This window comes from Hemisphaericaspora subhashii (assembly GCF_019202705.1).
Source record: "Hemisphaericaspora subhashii strain CBS 10753 chromosome Unknown scaffold124, whole genome shotgun sequence".
Taxonomy (NCBI): domain Eukaryota; kingdom Fungi; phylum Ascomycota; class Pichiomycetes; order Serinales; family Debaryomycetaceae; genus Hemisphaericaspora; species Hemisphaericaspora subhashii.
Window position 1 is genome coordinate 18,194 of NW_026057356.1, and position 19,269 is coordinate 37,462.

At 36.7% G+C, this 19,269-nt stretch overlaps 8 protein-coding genes across 8 annotated transcripts; 5 read left to right on the top strand and 3 right to left on the bottom strand. All coding sequences in view use genetic code 12, as the record gives it.

Moving 5' to 3' along the window:
• Positions 1–721: 721 nt before the first annotated feature.
• URA3 (orotidine-5'-phosphate decarboxylase) lies at positions 722–1,525 on the top strand (the record flags this gene model as incomplete). Its single annotated transcript, XM_049408607.1, has 1 exon — positions 722–1,525. The coding sequence occupies one exon, from the start codon at positions 722–724 to the stop codon at positions 1,523–1,525; it is 804 nt and encodes a 267-aa protein (XP_049262086.1).
• A 92-nt stretch (positions 1,526–1,617) lies between these two features.
• On the bottom strand, positions 1,618–2,901 carry J8A68_004629 (uncharacterized protein; the record flags this gene model as incomplete). The annotated part of the gene is made up of 1 exon (XM_049408608.1): positions 1,618–2,901. The coding sequence occupies one exon, from the start codon at positions 2,899–2,901 to the stop codon at positions 1,618–1,620; it is 1,284 nt and encodes a 427-aa protein (XP_049262087.1).
• A 316-nt stretch (positions 2,902–3,217) lies between these two features.
• Positions 3,218–4,195, bottom strand: PEP8 (retromer subunit; the record flags this gene model as incomplete). Its single annotated transcript, XM_049408609.1, has 1 exon — positions 3,218–4,195. The coding sequence occupies one exon, from the start codon at positions 4,193–4,195 to the stop codon at positions 3,218–3,220; it is 978 nt and encodes a 325-aa protein (XP_049262088.1).
• Positions 4,196–4,534: 339 nt separating this feature from the next.
• CSC25 (Ras family guanine nucleotide exchange factor) lies at positions 4,535–8,605 on the top strand (the record flags this gene model as incomplete). The annotated part of the gene is made up of 1 exon (XM_049408610.1): positions 4,535–8,605. The coding sequence occupies one exon, from the start codon at positions 4,535–4,537 to the stop codon at positions 8,603–8,605; it is 4,071 nt and encodes a 1,356-aa protein (XP_049262089.1).
• Positions 8,606–9,073: 468 nt separating this feature from the next.
• ALI1 (Ali1p) lies at positions 9,074–9,922 on the top strand (the record flags this gene model as incomplete). The annotated part of the gene is made up of 1 exon (XM_049408611.1): positions 9,074–9,922. The coding sequence occupies one exon, from the start codon at positions 9,074–9,076 to the stop codon at positions 9,920–9,922; it is 849 nt and encodes a 282-aa protein (XP_049262090.1).
• Positions 9,923–10,057: 135 nt separating this feature from the next.
• END3 (End3p) lies at positions 10,058–11,209 on the bottom strand (the record flags this gene model as incomplete). The annotated part of the gene is made up of 1 exon (XM_049408612.1): positions 10,058–11,209. One exon carries the CDS (start codon positions 11,207–11,209, stop codon positions 10,058–10,060), a length of 1,152 nt encoding a protein of 383 aa, XP_049262091.1.
• A 1,629-nt stretch (positions 11,210–12,838) lies between these two features.
• SOL1 (Sol1p) lies at positions 12,839–13,717 on the top strand (the record flags this gene model as incomplete). The annotated part of the gene is made up of 1 exon (XM_049408613.1): positions 12,839–13,717. The coding sequence occupies one exon, from the start codon at positions 12,839–12,841 to the stop codon at positions 13,715–13,717; it is 879 nt and encodes a 292-aa protein (XP_049262092.1).
• Positions 13,718–17,437: 3,720 nt separating this feature from the next.
• On the top strand, positions 17,438–18,680 carry J8A68_004635 (uncharacterized protein; the record flags this gene model as incomplete). Its single annotated transcript, XM_049408615.1, has 3 exons — positions 17,438–17,572; positions 17,967–18,086; positions 18,225–18,680. 3 exons carry the CDS (start codon positions 17,438–17,440, stop codon positions 18,678–18,680), a joined length of 711 nt encoding a protein of 236 aa, XP_049262093.1.
• Positions 18,681–19,269: the final 589 nt, after the last annotated feature.

Genomic DNA, 19,269 nt, shown 5'->3' on the forward strand with positions numbered 1-19,269 from the left:
CTATTATAGAAGAAAGAAAAGGTTGTATCTTTTTAAATTATATATTTTGTAATACTAGTTCACAATTATAGATTTTCAATTTGACATCAACAAACAGTCAAACAATCAACAGTCAACCTTGTTGTACTAAACGCAGGAAAGTGACATTGTTAAGGATGAATCTGTTTTTGTTCTTTCGACGCCCAAATATGCATACTTGGGTGTTTCTGGATGCGTTTAACTAGGTGAAATCAGTCATTGAGTTTAGGAACAGATCTCTAATTAGGGAAACTTTAGTAGATATTTCAGGCGAATCTTCTCTAAATGTTTCTTCAAAGTAACTGATCAAATCAATAATATCAAGAAAATAGTGGATTCTTGTTATATTGACATGGCTGCAAAATTTTGGGTATTTTTTTACGTAATATTTAATGTGTAATTAATTTTATTTACTATTTAGTAATTCTAGATGTTAATTTAAGACAATAACATTTCGTATCTGAAAATAAATGATTCGTTCACATTTCAGGAGCTATATAGTTTTTGAAAATGTTTATTGATATCTTAATAGATGGAGTGTTAGTATATATTTTATTTATTAATTTCTTACGACAAGAGAAGCAATTGTCGCGACAATGTTTACGACATCCAAAGTCTCGAAGAACCGCATCCCAAAATTTTCAAGAGGTTTGCGATGATCTAAGTGAAGAACCCCAACGGCCAAACAGAAGCAAACACAGATATGGTAAACACAAGGTCATATACCGAAAGAGCAGATGCTCATCCATCTCCAGTAGCCAGACGTTTGTTTAACTTAATGGAATCCAAGAAAACCAATTTATGTGCCTCAATTGATGTTAGGACTACCAATGAATTCTTAACTTTAATAGATAAATTGGGCCCTTACATTTGCTTAGTCAAAACTCACATTGATATCATCGATGACTTTTCTTATGACGGTACTATTGTACCATTACTAGAATTGTCAAAAAAGCATAATTTCATGATTTTTGAAGATCGTAAATTTGCTGATATTGGAAATACTGTTAAATCACAATATGTTGGTGGTGTTTACAAAATAGCTGAATGGTCCGATATCACAAATGCTCACGGTGTTACTGGTACTGGTGTCGTCCAAGGTTTAAAACAAGGTGCATTAGAAACCACCGATCAACCAAGGGGTTTATTAATGTTGGCTGAATTATCTTCAAAGGGTTCATTAGCATATGGTGAATATTCAGAGAAGACTATCGAAATTGCTAAATCAGACAAACAATTCGTAATTGGATTCATTGCTCAAAGAGATATGGGAGGGTTAGACGAAGGGTTTGATTGGATTGTCATGACTCCTGGTGTTGGTTTAGATGATAAAGGAGATGGGTTGGGACAACAATATAGAAGCGTCGATGAAGTTATAAGCACTGGTACCGATGTTATTATTGTTGGAAGAGGATTGTTTGGTAAAGGAAGAGATCCTGATGTTGAAGGTAAGAGGTATAGAGATGCGGGTTGGAAAGCTTATTTAGAGAAAACTGGTCGTTCGTAATAGACGGTTAATGTAAATTGTAAATAAATATAATAAATAAAATAAACAATTCTACTCACTCTACATGTATATATATGTACAAAGATAGACTTCTATGGTTGTAAAAACTGATTATCATCGAAATCGTCAGCCAATTTGGTTCGCATGATTTCAAATACCAACAATGCCACCGAGGTGGCTGGAATTGTTGTTAAAGCATTTCGGGCAAACCCTTTGTATGCTGCTTGGAACCAGTCAACATTTGCCTTTTGCTTCATTCGAGAAACCTGGTGGAAGGTTTCGATATATGAATTATAATATAGCTTCACGAATGGTTTTGACATATGCCTTGAAGAAGTATAAACATCCAACGCTTCCAATCTTGAAAGATGAATCTTTTGAATCTTTGATAGTGGGTATTGTATAGCCAATAATGAAAATGCTGCAGAGGCTCCGGCAAGTAATATGAATGTCGATTTTAAAATTCTATCCAGTCTATATCGTTCCAATCTTTCTAACTTTTCATCAATTTGATCTTCATCCCACTTAAAAACTTTTTGTAATTTTCTTTTGATAATTTCTTCGCTTCTATTATAATATTGTATCATATTATAAGTCAAATTATATCCTTCGGTCTTGATAATCTCAAAGGTTGAAAAATAAAATGCAAACCCAAGTGATTCTTTGATCAAAGAGAATCCATACCCTGCAAACACCCCAAACACCCCAATTTCTTTTAGTTTATGTAATCCAAAATACCAAAGATTTTGATGCTTTCCTTCTAACATTTCTGAAACTGTCAGTCTTGTATAGATCGCATCAACTGGTGCAGCAGCCAATGATTGAACTGCCCCAGCTACAAATCCAGCTCTCCAAGTGTCAATCGGAGAATACCAATTGAAATGCATAGGTTGGGTGTGAAAGTGATGTTGCTTATTATAATGATCTAACGTTGCCAAGTAGGTACCATATAGTATCAACCCAGTTGCTGAATTGGCTATTAATGGAGGAAGTACTTGGTCAGGAATAAATCTCCAACCTTCCTTCTTAACTACATTAATTAACATTCCAATTGAAGAATGAGTTCTGAATCGATATGGCTTTTCGGAAATATTATCATGTCTATCAGCTAGTTCTCTAACTTGTGCTAAGTAATCAAATCGAGAAGGTCGAAATAATTTCACAGGTGTACGTAAATACAATGCTTGTAACTGGTATATTATGGCACGAATACTGGCGGTTGATATTGTTACCGTTGGATTGCTATTCTTCTTTTGGTTGGTATAAGCGAATTCAGGAAGAGTTTCAGTATATGAATCATTTTTTATTACGTTATTTGCAAATAAGTTGAATGATATTCGTGTCAGAGCCGTGGATGGCGTTCCACCTTGATTCATATTTCTATTTTATCCTAACACAATATTAATTCTTGTCTATTAAATCTACTCGAACAATATGCGAAATTTCTTTTGATAAAGGCGTTCTATATCATCTAAATTACTGCAGCGGTCGTAATTGTGGTTTAGCCCATATCAGATGTGTAACCTACTACCACACCAATTGTTCTCATTTCGGTCGATGAGGAAGGGAGCCGAGAATTGGGTCTGTTTTTTTTTTGGGAGGCGGCTTTAACCAAAATAATAACAGCTTATTAATCACCAGAATGAAATAAATTACAGCTATATAAGTTATAGACAGAAAAGAAGGTTCACTCTATTGATCCCTGTAAAGTATTATTTCACTCTGTTTGAAGTATCTTCTAGCATCTTCATCAATCAAAACAAGTGATAAATAAGTTCTAGTGGAAAATTTCTTATTGACATCTCTATAAGTAGGAGTCAAGTTAAAGCCATTTAAGAACAATCTTATTGGGATTGTTTCTCCTTTGATTGGAGCTCCATCCATAATTTCAAATCTGACAACGGTTTCGCTGTCTGTAATTTGATTTGGAGGGGCCCCGACCGTTTCTCTTCTAATTAATGATAGTTCCATATGTTTGATTTTCAATCTTACCAATAGGAAATAAATCCTTCCAATTATGACATCCTTCAAAGAGAAACGAGATTTGGAATATTCAAATTCAATATGTAAACAATCTTCAATTCCAACATCCATTTTAACACTATGTGCTTCTTTTGATGGTGTTGCTGAAACCGAAGTATTTGACTGAGATCCAGTGGTATTGCCAGATGCATTTGCAATCGATGTTGACATAGATGATGGTGGTGGAGGAGACACATAATGAAACACCCATAACTCTTTCTCTCTAGTTATTTCCGAAGATGATTTTCTCAATACAGTAACTTTTACGTAATATCTTAATCTAGCATTTTTCCCTCTGTAACTTTCATATTGCTTTTCAACATTTTTAAATTCGAATGGATAAGATTCTGGATGAGTTAATTGGGCGGGAGCTGATAACTCAGTGGCCAATGATAAGAAATCCGAAGATATTATACCATCAATATTAGTATCAATTGATCCTAATAGCTGTACCTTTACCCCTAGATGTTCTACTTTTTTACCCTCTTTCGTTCGTAATGTAATAACTCCCTTCACTGATTCTCCATCTTTATAAATTGGTAGTTTTTCCAATCTACCTTGCGGTGTTTTTACATCTATATGTTTCCTTGATTCTTCATTATCCAATCTGATCTCAATATCTAATGGAGCCTTAAAGAATAATGACATGCTTACTTTCTAATAGTGATATTTATACAGATAGCTATAAGCAAATTTAGTATCAATCGTTTGGTTTGTTTAATTCTTCGTCAATTTTTAAACCCAACAAATTCTAATTAGTTTAGAAAGTTCATAATAAATCAATCGAAAATCTAAAACTTGTAACGAATTTCATCAGGGGGAAAAAAAAAAAACATTTCTCTAGAAACGATTCATTTTTTTTTAAATGCAACAACCACACACAACTTGAACAAACTAGAAATTGAATACTGAAGGAATAATTGAGAATTCATTTAATCGAAAACACCCAACTAAGAAGAGTTACCAAACGAAAGCAAACAGATCCAAATGGCTAGTCAATATATTGATGAAATAGCGCCAGACGTAATAACACCTCATGATAATGACACAACGGCCGATGAACCCGTAAAGCATTTAGATACAGTCATTGCTTTATATGATTTCCCAGGAACTCAACCTTCACATTTACCTTTGAATTTAGGTGATACCATATATGTTCTATCAAAATCAGGGACTGGATGGTGGGATGGGGTTCTCATGGGTGCATCTGGAGAGTGGCATCGAGGATGGTTCCCACATAATTATGTCAGATCTGTTAACTATGTTCAACCGGTTTTGAACAAGCTTAAAGACAATAAAGAATTAGATTCAATTACAGCAGCAAATACAGCAGCAAATGTTTTAATTCCATCATTTACAAATCTTTTACAGAAAAATTTGGGTGATTCTGAAAAAAATAGCCCTGCCAATTCCACAAGAAAGAACTCAGTGGTAAGTTTTGCTAGTTCAGAAACTAGTATTCCATCCGATTCAAAGTATAGTCAACAACAACAACAACAACAACAACAGCAACAACAACATCTACATGCTTCGCATCAATATCATCAACCTCAAGCTCATGATTCTAGTACTCTCGATACCCAGGGCGCAAGAGATTCAACCGTGACAGTCGATACTGTAGAACTTGATACTCCCACGTTTCAGGACTCATCTATATCACATACATTACCAGCAAACGATTTGAATGAAGAAATTACTCCGGTTGAAGTTGAGGAAGCAGAAAGATTAATTCAAGAGTATAAAGAAATTCATCACCACAGCCTTACTTGGATTCCTCGAATTACAACGAAAGGTGACTATATCTTTTACTGTCAACAATTGAATACATACTGCAGTACAATTCCGATGTCCCATTTTGATGTGAATGACATGTCTCCAAATTTTCAATACCCAGATAACGAAACCATTACTGACGCCTCAATTATTCAAATACAAGGTTCACAACAGCGTAGTGATAGTATGCTAAGTCAGAGAGCTGGCTCATCAACGAATTTTGAAGCCTTAAAACGTGACTCACACTCATCAGTGGCAACCCAGAGTTCTGGATCGTCTTACCATCATTTCAACAGACCTTTCTTTTCTATGGATAATTTGTTTTACAAACATATCACGGACGTTAGCAATTGGACTAAATTAAGAGATGAATTCAATTATCTTTTAGATTTGACTACAAAATCTTTGAAGGAACAGAATAGGCAATTGTTTGGAACACATTTTGCAAGATTAAATAAGTTACTATCAATAGTGCTTTCTTCTTCAAGATTAAATCAAGATGATTTTGTTGATACAAAGTATGAAGGATCTGTGAGGCGTAAGTTGAAAAGGATAGGTGCATGCTATTCTCAGATTTATATAAACGGAATCTTACATTTAAGTATATTACATCATTCCCTAGGGTCAACTGATGATCAATTGTTCACTTTCAACATATCCAAGTTAAATAAATCTGCCGCTAGTTGCAATGCTTCACCTATGTCGTCAGTCGCCGCTGGTGTACACGGAACGGGAGATGACGCAAATTTCTACGATAAGTTAGAGGGAATCAAGCTTGGAGAAGACGGAAATAGAGATGATTTTGTGACGTATATGGATCAATTGGATTTTGAAATCGAGAAATTGAGGAAAAATATGAATGCTCTAATAAAGATTTTCCTTAAATTAAGTCGTGGGAAAAGAGTAAAACGGTCCGATTATGACTCGTCTGATGCATCTGAAGATGAAGGTGACGATAGATACGATATATTGCCTCAATCATATCCAAGATTTCTCATGGATGAGTTTAATGGAGGTAATTGGTGTAATCCATTTTTTACAACAAACAATCCTGTACTAAACGTCAGTGGTGACGATCTAAAGAACAGATATCATACAAAGATTGTGGTAGACCATCAAGCATATGATTCTGTATATCAATATATGGAAGAAATGATCAAATTGAGTAATGAAGCATTGCAATTCCTTGATCCGAAAGTTCAGGATTTAGACTATTATAATGAATCGTTGAAGAATGATAGAGATACACAAATTTTGCGATTAATTTATAAATATCTTTATAATTCCAGCTCCATGATTGATATAGTGGAGTCGTTTGATTTTACTGTTTTCTGTCTAATTAAGAGATATGCTTCCAATGAAGAGAACGAGCCAGGGGATAACTCAAATATAGGATCTTCAGATGATATAACAAAGATGCAAGATAGCCCATCTGTCAACTCGAAGTTGACTTTTGATTATCCAGTTGTTCTAGAATTTTTTTACTTGAAGCAAGAGTTTCATGATTTGATTCTCAGGATCATGATGGCCACACAGTCTTTGACTTTAGAAGATCCGGAAGTATTCAAGGGCTTGAAAGATGAAGATCCCTTGTTTTACAATCGTGATATCTTGAAAGCACCCACAGAAAAGGCCGCGTTGTTGTTATCGAACATTCTCTTGGAAAAAATCAACCATAGGAAGGGAGAAGCAATTTCCCTCAATCCAGACACGCTATTATCAGATTATTTGTCGGATGGAATTAAACTATGCGACAAGATGTTGACCATTATTCAGCAATTGATTGAAGAAAGAGACACTATCTTGAATTATGCAACAAGAGTAATGCACGATGATTTTGATGTTCAGCTATTAGTGATGGAACGTAATAACACCATGCTGACTGAAAAATCTGAAGAACATTCATATTACAGCGGTGGACACAAAAAAGAAGCCGATGTGGCATGGTATCTTGAAGGTGACGACGAATATGATTTATTGTTAGATGTTAAGGGAAACATCAAAGGAGGAAGTAAAGAAGCCCTTGTGGCACATTTGACCCATCATGATATGTTTGACAGTTCGTTTAATCAAGTATTTTTGTTGACCTTTGCGTCTATGATGTCGTTGGGTGAGTTAATTGTATTGTTGATCAGTAGATTTGATTTAGAAGCTCCCGAGGGGTTAAGTTATGAAGAATATAACATATGGATTTCCAAGAAACAAAACCCCATTCGATTGAGGGTAATGAATATAATGAAGTTATTAGTGGAGAAGCATTGGTCAAAGTCATACTACAATGAGCAAATCATAAAGCAGTGGTTGGCTTTTGCCCGATCAGCCCCTGTTCAATCGTATTCCATTGGAAAGATGTTGGCTAATGATCTAAACAAGTTGTTAAATGGACAGCAGGTTTATGTCGAGAGAGAACCAGTTATACCTGACTTAAAACCACCAGCTCCATTAACAAAAGGGTCATCTTTAGGAAGAAAAGTCCGATTATTGGATATTGACTATGTTGAATTAGCAAGACAGTTGACTTTACGTGAATTTAGATTGTATTGCAAAATAACCAAATTTGCATGTCTAGCAAAAGTCTGGGGAAAGAAATCTGGGTTGAATGAGAACATTGATAGCATTACTGCGTTTATTAAGGCTTCTAATCAGCTCACTAATTTTGTTGCATATATGATCTTGAGAAAGCCCGATCCTAAAAAGCGTGTTCAGATTATCCGTTATTTCATCCAAGTGGCAGAAAAGTGTAGGCAGTACAATAACTTTTCATCCATGACCGCCATTATTTCGGCTTTGTATTCTTCTCCAATCCATCGATTAAGGAAAACATGGAAATATGTCAGTGCTGATTCGTTGTCTCAATTGCAAAATATGAATAAGTTAATGAATTCTTCAAGAAACTTTAATGAATATCGAGATGTACTAAAATTCATTGGGTCTGAACCTTGTGTTCCATTTTTTGGGGTTTACTTGTCTGACTTGACATTTGTTTATCATGGTAATCCAGACTGCTTAATCAATAGAACCCGGATGATAAACTTTGCCAAACGTGCAAAAACTTGTGAAATTGTTAGTGGGATTGATAGGTTCAAAACCATTGGCTATAATTTTACAGAAGTGAATGAAATTCAACGGTACCTTGATGGTTGGTTTGAAAAATGCCCTCCCATTGAAGAACAATATCAAATCTCGTTGAATTTGGAACCTAGAGAGCAAGTCAATAGCACTAGTGGGATCGCTTCTGGTGCTACTGCTGGTAATTCCAATACAAAGAATTCGCGATCCGTATAATGAATATGCTTGTATTTGGTTGATATATTATTTGTATAGTTATTTACGTTTTAATACATAGTTTAATCGTTCTCATTGCCAATAGATGCAATGAGCTTGCAAAGAAAGATTGTTCGCAATTAACTTCAATATGAGATAGTTATCTTTTGTTCTTCCAAAAAGCATTACCAAATGCAATAGTTAATGCTTTAAAGTATGGGGGGGAGAAAGATAAGACGTAAACTCCTCCCCGACACATCTCGACGGTGTTGATATTGTGTTTCGCACTACCAATCAGCAGAATTCCTCCAATTGCAGTTCCTCAATTTTCAATTACATAGAAAAAAGAACTTGGTCTGCGAAAAATTTTAAATATTGGAGACCGCTTTACGGTATACTTCAATACCTCTAATCATTGTGAATAATTTGAACCGTTATTGAAGATATCTACTACATTTATATACATATAAAGGGAAATTAGTTTGCATTATGATATCCAGATCATCATTTTTAAGAGCATCAAGATTAATAAGTCGTGGAAGTTTATCTGGTACCTTGAGAGCATTCTCAGTTACCTCGTGCCGTGCTCAAGAGGACTTAGTTGATTTAAACTTTTTGGCAAGGAAGAAGCCGAGTACAGAAAACTATGTTCCATTAGTTAATCCGACCGAGAAATATAAAGTTCAAATTGAAGAATTGCATAAATTCGGAACATATATTATGGCATGTTTACCAAAGTATATCCAACAATTTTCAGTTTGGAAAGATGAATTGACTATCTACGTTGCTCCATCTGCACTTAGACCAGTTATGGTTTTCTTAAAGAACCATACTTCAGCACAATTTAAATCTTGTATGGATGTTACGGCTGCAGATTATCCCTCAAGAACAAATAGATTTGATGTTGTTTATAACTTATTATCTGTTAGACATAATTCTAGAATTAGAGTCAAAACTTACGCAAATGAAACCAGCCCAGTTCCTTCTATTACTCCAATTTTTCATGGTGCAAATTGGTTTGAAAGAGAGACTTATGATATGTTTGGGGTTTTCTTTGAAGGACACCCAGATTTAAGAAGAATTATGACCGATTACGGCTTTGAAGGTCACCCATTAAGAAAAGATTTCCCAACCACTGGTTATACCGAAGTAAGATACGATGAGGAGAAAAAAAGGGTTGTTTATGAACCATTAGAATTGACTCAAGCATGGAGAAATTTTTCTGTTGGCTCAGCTGTTTGGGAACCTGTGGGTGAAGGCAAAGATTTCACTCCAGAAGCCTTCAAATTGCCAACTCCAGAACCGGAGCCAGAAAAGGAAGGCGAGCAAAAGAAATAGATGCATCACCCAATGGTACCCTTTATATTATTTATTCTGCTTTCTTTGCAGTGAAGTTATATAGCTTGTCTTTATTACTTGTACGGATAAATCCTATTTAGTTTATAAACGATAATGAAAAAAAGCGCTTGCCTTTTACTTGTGCAATGCATCAATTTGCTGGTTTAGTTGACGTAATTCCTGCTTCTTTGAGTCTAAGAACTGCTCTAATGAATAGACTTGATTTTGAATATCTTGCACGTCCGTTTGAACTTGAGTTAAATCGTCAGCATTTCTTCCATTCGCCATACCCAGATTTAATTTATCTTGCTTATACTTCAATAATTGTTCAAACTCGTACTTGATCAACATGTTATCTTCGTTCTCCTTCTGACTTGAATGAGCCCCGCTTTGAACTTTATCTAATAGCTTTTCTAAATCTGCAAGCTCGCGTCTTAATCTAACTTCCTCCCAGTCTGTTCCTTCTGTGGACGAGAAGTCTGTTCCTTTATTTCTTATAGCGGAACCTTGTCCGATGGTGCTAAGATAATTCTCCGCAAAACTTCGTTTGGATGCTTGCGTAGCTGTGGTAGATTGTGGCTGAGACTGGGCACTAAGATCATAGTTGGGCACTTCCTTAGAGAAGGTCGCACGTAAACTTGCAGGAACACCACGAGGTATTCTTTTGCCGTTTTCTCTTTGATTCAATATATGCAAGAAAACCAAGGTTTGATCTTTATCAATGGTCTCGAATGACTTAGGGTTTACCAAGTTCCACGCTGAGGAGATATCGCTTTTCGGGACATTTGCCAATGTACCGTATAGTGCATGTAATGATTCAAACTTGATTCTTCCAAATGAATCACAGTTGGAATTATAAATAGTTTCATATGTTGACTTATCCGTTGGAGATATATACCAATCAAAATCGTCACTCAAGCCGTCATCATCGTCATCCCATTCTCCAACTGCGAGGTTCCCTTTGTTATTAATTGCTTTATTTGCTTCAATAAGGGCATGTTTAGACGCAGGAATCAACCAACTTGGTAACTCTTGAGGCACATCCTTAATCGAACCATTAACTAAATCAAAGATTAGTCTCATAGTAATGCAAAACTCCTCGAAATCTAACTTCCCATCGTTATCAATATCAGATAATTCCCATATTTTAGATAATTGTGGATTGGCTAACCGTGAGTTTTTCAACACTGGTGCCACCTTGTCTCCAGTGACTTTATTATCTACAGGCTTCAATCCTTGAAATATCTCCCAATACTTCTTGATTTCGGACTCTTCTAATCTTGGCATAATTGATTCTTCTAGTTTTATTACAGCAATAGGATGATTATCAAAAGTAAAAGTTAGTGATTAAAGTAGGAGTTTTGGACAACGTAGTTTTTCGGGTGTCTGATTTTTTTGAGCAAATCATACACACCTTCGCTTTTATGCTTAGCTCAACAGCAAGACAAGCAAAATTAGGACCCCTGAAGCGAATTCTATCAATAGACGCTAGTTTGACGACCGCTTTTGATAATATCGTATACTACTTATTCGTATGCGATATTTCCTTACTTTTTTATATTGGAAAAATGCAAGCACGTCTTAGCATTAGAGCCCCCCCCCCCCAAGTGAGCTCAACCTGGAATATACCATCCTAGTGCTTGCTAGGATCCTTCTTGCAAACTGTGGATCTCGCATAATCGGTTATCGTGAGAGAAACTCTCTCCAAGATAAGTTTTGAGAAGTCTCACGAATGCAACTTTTATTACTGTGAACTTCAATTGATTCCGAACCTTACGGTCTTCGTTAAATTCCTTGTCGCTTCAGATTTAGGATCTGAAAGGGATGGATCTGTTGGCCAAGGCAGGTTAGAAAAACGGAATGCTGAGCAACGATATCGTTCGCCCCGGGCGTGGAAGTGCTAGACCACAGCTATGGGTTTATCTTAGCACTCACCATCAGCAGTATAGGTGTGTTCGGAACCCTCCTAGCAGGGCGATCGGCCAACAGTAAGTACCCACTGCTAGGATCAACAGGACAGCTGATCAGCTATCGCGTAAGTCAGTGTTCCCCCTCTCTCTAGTACAGGTTCACACTGTCCGTGATGTACCCGATCATTAGGATGCTGAACACATACGCTTGCATCACTGAGATCCAGAACTCTAGGCACAGTATCGCTACTACCCCTGTGATCGGGATGAACCCTCCTAGTAGCTCTACGGTTGACGTACTCATCACGCGCAGGACCAGTCCTCCTAGGATCACCATTAGTAGGTGCCCTGATAGGATGTTGGCCAGCCCTAGTAGTATGGCTCTTGAGCTGTACGACTCCATCTCGATCATAGACCAGAGTGACTGGTGGGGAGACCTTACCCCAGCGCAGATCTAGTCGCGGCCAACCTCTTGAGGATGTAGGGGCCCTTCTGCTGGTACATCCAGAAGAGAAAACGGAGAAGAGCCACACCAACGTAGCTATCACTGCCTTCATCAATGCCTTTGTCCGAGTCAATCTGCTGCAGCTGATCATGAGACTGGAGGACCGTTGTATCAAGGTATAGAGACTATCTATCAGGCGTAGTCAGGATTGAGACTAGAGAGTGGGACCAGATAGAATTTAGCTAAATTTTGTGCTAATTTGTTTCTACAGACTAAATAACAAAAATTTTGAGAAACTATGAGCATCTGCATTGTCTCAACTAGTGATTGTGGGATGTCTGCTGCCGAGTCTTTCTCCCACTATTGCAACGCCAGCCATTTCTATTTTTTCTTCTTTCAGACGGAACAAAAATTGGACGCGTCATGTGAAACCTCCTTTCACTTCAAATTAAGTACGTGTATGAAAATAGATCCTTGTGAAAAAAAACTCCTTCAACCTCTTCATTTCACTTACCTTTCAACCACACTCTTTACATTAAACCCTAACAGATCGAATTCACTATGATACCACTGACGCCCCAGACTCCACCAAGACAATCAAGGGAGGCACGTATTCCAAGAATCAATGGTTGCGAACAACTGGGGATGCCCAATGCTATTCCGAAAACCCCTGATCCTTTCCTCCAGATTAATCATTTGCCAACTCCACTGACTGCAACTAAGAAGCCCCTCTCTTTGATATTCCCATCCAATTATATCCAGCGAACTCCAGTGCAGAAACAGTCTAGATGTGTAATTTATCCCACAACTCCAGAACACAAAATCACGTCCCCCTTCAGAAGGAAGAAAAAGAGTCATGACATCTTACGATTAGATGATGAAGGAAGCAATATTAAGAACACATTTGGCCTTTTGTTGCCTACTCCTTCAACGGTCGGATCGGGAAGAAAAGCAGCCGGGTCGACATTACATTCAGTCTCTCTTGTACCACCAAAATTTGACATCGAGTCACTAGCTAAACTCAGTCGAAGTATGAACTTTGAAGAAGAATTGGATCATGCTGTGAACAGTACTCCCAACACTCCTGGAAGACAAATTATTGATGACAAAACCGTAGATGAATGGTACGGCAAATCTGCGAATAATGATTTTTCCTCCTCGGAAGAAGAATATGAAAATGACGAAATAACCACATTTGAAGAAGCCAAAAGACTTCCAAGACACCGACCACTGAACCCGTTCTTAGAAAATGCAACTATTTCAAACTATCCAATACAGAAGGAGCGCAATCCGTTTATAGATTCCAATCACAAACTGGTAAACTATGATACCCATATGGAAATGATAAATAATAAGACTGGTAAAAGAAGGGTTATCAAATTGTCCAAAGCGCAAATGAAAATAAAACCAAAGAAGTTGAACTTCGGTAATTTAGTGTGATGAAAGCAAATATGCTTGGCCGGTCAAGTTAAAAATATCCACATAAGGCGCGACAGCAGGTATTAGAGACTTGATTGTATATATGTTAGATATGCCCTTTTAAGAACTAATATTTCTATCAATAAATAGCTTGTATCGTTACTCTCTGTTCTTAGCTACTGATGGGTAGCCATTTCGAATCAGGGTTTGCAACAACCCTCTTAGACCATAAACAATTTTGCGCTCGGAAAGACCTCCCAAATTATCGTCCTGAAAACCAAAAGTATGTTGAATATTCCCAAGTAATTGGTCCAGCAGGGCATACTTTACATGATTATCAGCACAACTAAATCAATATAAATGATGTGTTTTCGGTTCTGAGATCCATTCCTGCTAATAACAAGTCGCAACTGAATTGCACCAAACGTTCTCGCTTGTAATATACCCACCCGACTTGTATCCGTTCGGCGTACAACAAAAAAGACGATGACACAAAATTTCACCCTAAATTATGCCAAAATTATCAAGCATTGCCAAGCACAGAAGTTCAAGAGGTACTTATTAGACCAGCACAACAGCGAGGGTCTTACTCGACTGAGAAACCGCACCTTCGCGTAGGGGTCCTACCAGTCCGGACCCACCAAGGCACATTCTATCCTAGTGTGACACACTCCAGCTTGATCGGCAGCATACCGTGCTGGACTCCACGTAGCTAACTATGATTGAGTGGTTTGAGGTCTGATATTTGAGCTATCACTGGGAACAACCAGCGTAACAGAACGGAAGACACTTGGCTACATGCAGCGTCCAGTGCGACCCAACGCAGTATTTCGACCTTCTCATGGCCACAGCAAACGCAAGTTGCTAAGCTGTCCCTATGATAGAAAGGGTCAGTATCACTCCTGTTACTACGAGCATGATGGCACTATTACAGTACAGGTCCCCACTTGGCTAAGCATCTGCTAAGCCAGGGGCAAAGCCAAGAAGAAGTAGGTCAAGACGTGCCTTCAGCGACTATGATGGAACGATACACACATGAGAGCTTGCTAGCCATCTTGAACGTGTTCCCTCTAATCACCGATCACTCCATCAAACTCAGTATTTCTGTACTACCGAATTTTGTCCCTATCTTCCTTCTTCACACGGAGATTGGGGACTGGTCCAGTTCAGTTCGCATGTATTCATCAACAAAACCAACGAAATAAACATCTTTAGCCGGTTGCTTCATATCTTTGGACATGCCCCCACAAGTAACTTCAATCTTCCATCTTTATCTCCTTAGTCATTTCCCCATAATATAATTTAATCATCAAAAACGAGGCTCTCCGATTTCAGAATGACCTTGTATGAATATCAGGGGCAGGCTTTCATGAAGCCGTGTGAGAAAAAGATCGTGTGCCGTAAGCCTAGACTGAGTGCTTGCACTCCTTTCAGTAGGTTGACGGCTTGTCAAAAGTTAGTACATATAAAATACAAAAGTGCTTTGAATCTTACGAGCCAACGGGCATAGTGGGATTTTTCCGGCTTTGTGCTATCGGCCCTCCGGATTTCAGTTTTGTACCATCGGCCATATGCCCGAATAGACAATAGCCGAAAACGAATGACGCAACCTGGATATACTACATTGGGCAGTTCCGCAAATGGATTTTGTGTAACGAAATCATAATATGCAGGGGTGCAGTCCCGCACTAGGCAAACTTAAAAAATTTAACAGTATTTGCAGGAATTGTGCAAAAAAATAATTTTTCAATAGCTGATTTTATATGCCGGATCTGTGCGAAATTTCAACAAAGTTCATTTCCTCATACTAAATTTTACGAGTCTTAGCTTTTTTTCTTACGGCCGTATCGGGTTTGTGGTGTGCCTTAAACCCGTCCATAAAGTTCCTGCATGTAGTTTCATCCTACGCCGGTGTCGGTTTCATCTGCTCCGTTTCCGGNTGTCGTATAGTCACGACATTACTTTTAAATATGTCGGTTTCGCGACTATTACGACACGGTCGAAAACCCACAAAGGACAAGAAATCACATGATGAGATCCATGATCGGTAAAACTAAGGGATTAAGTTTAGGGGTTAAATCACTGAAGAACTTCTCCCGAAAAAGGTTAATTTGGTGTTAATATAAATTAGCAAGTTTGCCCCAATTTTATATAAATTTTGTAGATTTTATTTAGTATGGATGAAAGATGGAAAAATTAGTGAAATAAAATGAATGATAATTTAAGAATACTTTGAATATCTCTAGAGTTTCTAAGTAGAGTCCATCAATAGTGCTAAGTGAAGAGTTTTACCAAGTTAGACCATTTAAGTCTAATAGTTCATGTTTCTATTAAGTGAAGAGGTAGTTCTCATTATGGGCGCAATTCCCACGAAGAAGATTGCAGAAACAATGTCGTCTACACTTGAGACAAATGAGGAAACTATACGACAGGGTTTTAATTGGCTTCCCCACCAGGAGACTACAAAAATCCAGAGGCCTGATCATTTATAGGCAATGGGTGATTCAAAGTTTAATAGAATATGGTTATATTCACTTATGCCGAAGATTTAAGATTTCATGAAATTCAATTAAAGTTTCAGAGAAAAACTGTGGTACTTAGGGAAATCTGAAACAAATTAAAATTTTAATTCCTAGGAGAAAAGTTGATAATATTGTTATTATCCAAATTTATACATGTTGCAACGAGATATAAATTGACATGATGAAGTGAGCTCAACCACAGACCGTGCACAAATATGTGGGTTTAGAGTACATTTAGAATGCTTCATTTAGTTCAAATTCAATTAAAATTAGGACATATTACCACGAGTTCCGAAAATGGATTCCAATTGGGAGAAGATTTAGGTTTGAAATCATTCCACAAATAAATGGAAGATAAAATGCCGTGAGAATCCTTAATTGGTAATCAATAGACTTGGCAATAAATCCAATATTGGAGGAAGTTTAAAAGTCAGTCTAAAATTAAATAATTAAATAAAGTTGTTGGAAAACTATAATTTAAAGAAATAATATGATGTTAATTTAAATATTACTATGAGGTTTCAAAGAGCAATGTAACAAAGCTTAAATGCATTGCTAAGAAGTTCTCAATTAATTAATTAATTCAATGTTTGATTCAGATCTAATAAGTCAATGTTAAATTCATTCATGACAAACAACCAATCATATTTGGAGAAGTCTGATGAAGAGAACGAGGACAAAGCTAACAAGGTTGATGTTGGTAAAGTTCCATGAGCACAACCACCAAAGCTAAAGAGTCAAATTCACAAACAGAACATCAAAACAACAACAACTAATGAAATTAATGAATCATAAAATAAATAAAACCACAACAAAAAATATGCTGATCAACAACAATCCAAAATCAATTAAGACAAGGAGAAATCAGCGAAATCACAAATATCAATCCCTCACCAAAAGAATCAACTACCAAAAGTGATCAAGGTAATGCTCTTTTTGAATGAAATGAGTTACACCAAAATAAGTTTGAATTTGTCCATGACTTCAACCTCAGTTATAATTACATTAAGTACTAATCAGTCAATTAGCTTGTATGCTAATGTTCTGGAATATACATGGGCTGTTGTTTTACAAATTTTTGACAAACAAGAGGTCACTCGGTTAAGGAACAATGCCATTCAAGTAAATGCTGCTAAGTTATAGTACTAAACAATTTAGAAAGTACTACAACAAACTCAAAATAGTACTATGATTCAATCAATGAAATCGAAAAGGTACTATGAGTCAATTATCAATTGATGGTGTTTCATTTAAAGATAAATTCGGTAGGGGGGCCGTTGACGGGGGTGTTGAAGAGATAATTGGTGGCCGGTCTGTAAAAAGGTGGGAGTCTGCCGTAATAGCCACTTCACTGGTTCTAAACACATAATTTACGTGACTATTGCGACACCGCTAAAGGCAACAAAGGACAACAGAGTTCAAAAATGTCTAAGGATCGGTAAAATTTATGAATTAACTTTAAGAGTTTAATGCATAGCAAATTAAATTTGGAAAAATTAAAACAAGTTCCAAAAAATAAGTTCCATTAGGGAGAAAATTGGGTTTGAGAGTCCGAATATAAATGGTAAATCAAATTACATGAGAATCCTTAATTGGTAACAATTAGACTTGGCAATCAATTTAGTACTCAAACACAATCTATTATTAGAGAAAGTTTAAAAGCCGGTCTAAAAATAAATAATTAAAATTGTTGGATAGCTATCGCCGTTAAGTGATAGTATGATGTTACATTTTGAAGGTAATCTTAGGCCAATGAAGTAAGTGCTTTAAGTAGTTCCAAAAAGACAGCATTGATCCACAATATTAACCATCACAACCATAAGGCTACAAACGAACTGTTGATCACAAGCAATCCGTCACTAGTTAAAGTAAGGAGGAACCAACAGATTAACAACAATAATTACCACAAAAAATGCCACACCTAAAGTATAAGAACATGACAGGTTCATAACCATAAATACTCCGCAAAAACAAATTTCCACTTGGAAGGTTGCTTATAAAATCAGGATAATTCCTCAGATGTCCTAAAAGAGAGTGCCTCAAGTCCATTTATCGTATGTTTTCGTGAATTAAATATGCCGGAATCAGAGTACGATGTTATTGAGTTTAAAGCTGCTATTGATATGTCAACATTTGATAGTGACAACCAAATGCTTCAATTCCTCAAAGCTATCATTCTTAATTTTGATGCATGGAAAGATGAATGCAAGGAAAAGACTCTATTATTTCTAAGAGACGAAATAGACGAAGAAGAGTACCGAGACCATTTAGAAGCTTGTGTTACTATGTCTAGAGATGATTTCATCCGTCTTCTATATAATCTACCTCCCAATAGATACGAGTGTAGAACAATCCAAACTATAATGAGATATAGGCCAAAAGATGTTACTATAAAGGAGATATTAGCAATCGCACCTCAGCTAGGGATAGAAGGACAATTACATTTAATATATGGCGACTAAAGATTTATTTAATCAATAGGTGGTGTTCAAGATTAGCGAAGGAGTTATTAAGGATCTGTGAAAGGTTGTTGGTGCCGGTCTTTCAAAAGGTGGGAGTCTGTCGTATAGTCACGACATTACTTTTAAATATGTCGGTTTCGCGACTATTACGACACGGTCGAAAACCCACAAAGGACAAGAAATCACATGATGAGATCCATGATCGGTAAAACTAAGGGATTAAGTTTAGGGGTTAAATCACTGAAGAACTTCTCCCGAAAAAGGTTAATTTGGTGTTAATATAAATTAGCAAGTTTGCCCCAATTTTATATAAATTTTGTAGATTTTATTTAGTATGGATGAAAGATGGAAAAATTAGTGAAATAAAATGAATGATAATTTAAGAATACTTTGAATATCTCTAGAGTTTCTAAGTAGAGTCCATCAATAGTGCTAAGTGAAGAGTTTTACCAAGTTAGACCATTTAAGTCTAATAGTTCATGTTTCTATTAAGTGAAGAGGTAGTTCTCATTATGGGCGCAATTCCCACGAAGAAGATTGCAGAAACAATGTCGTCTACACTTGAGACAAATGAGGAAACTATACGACA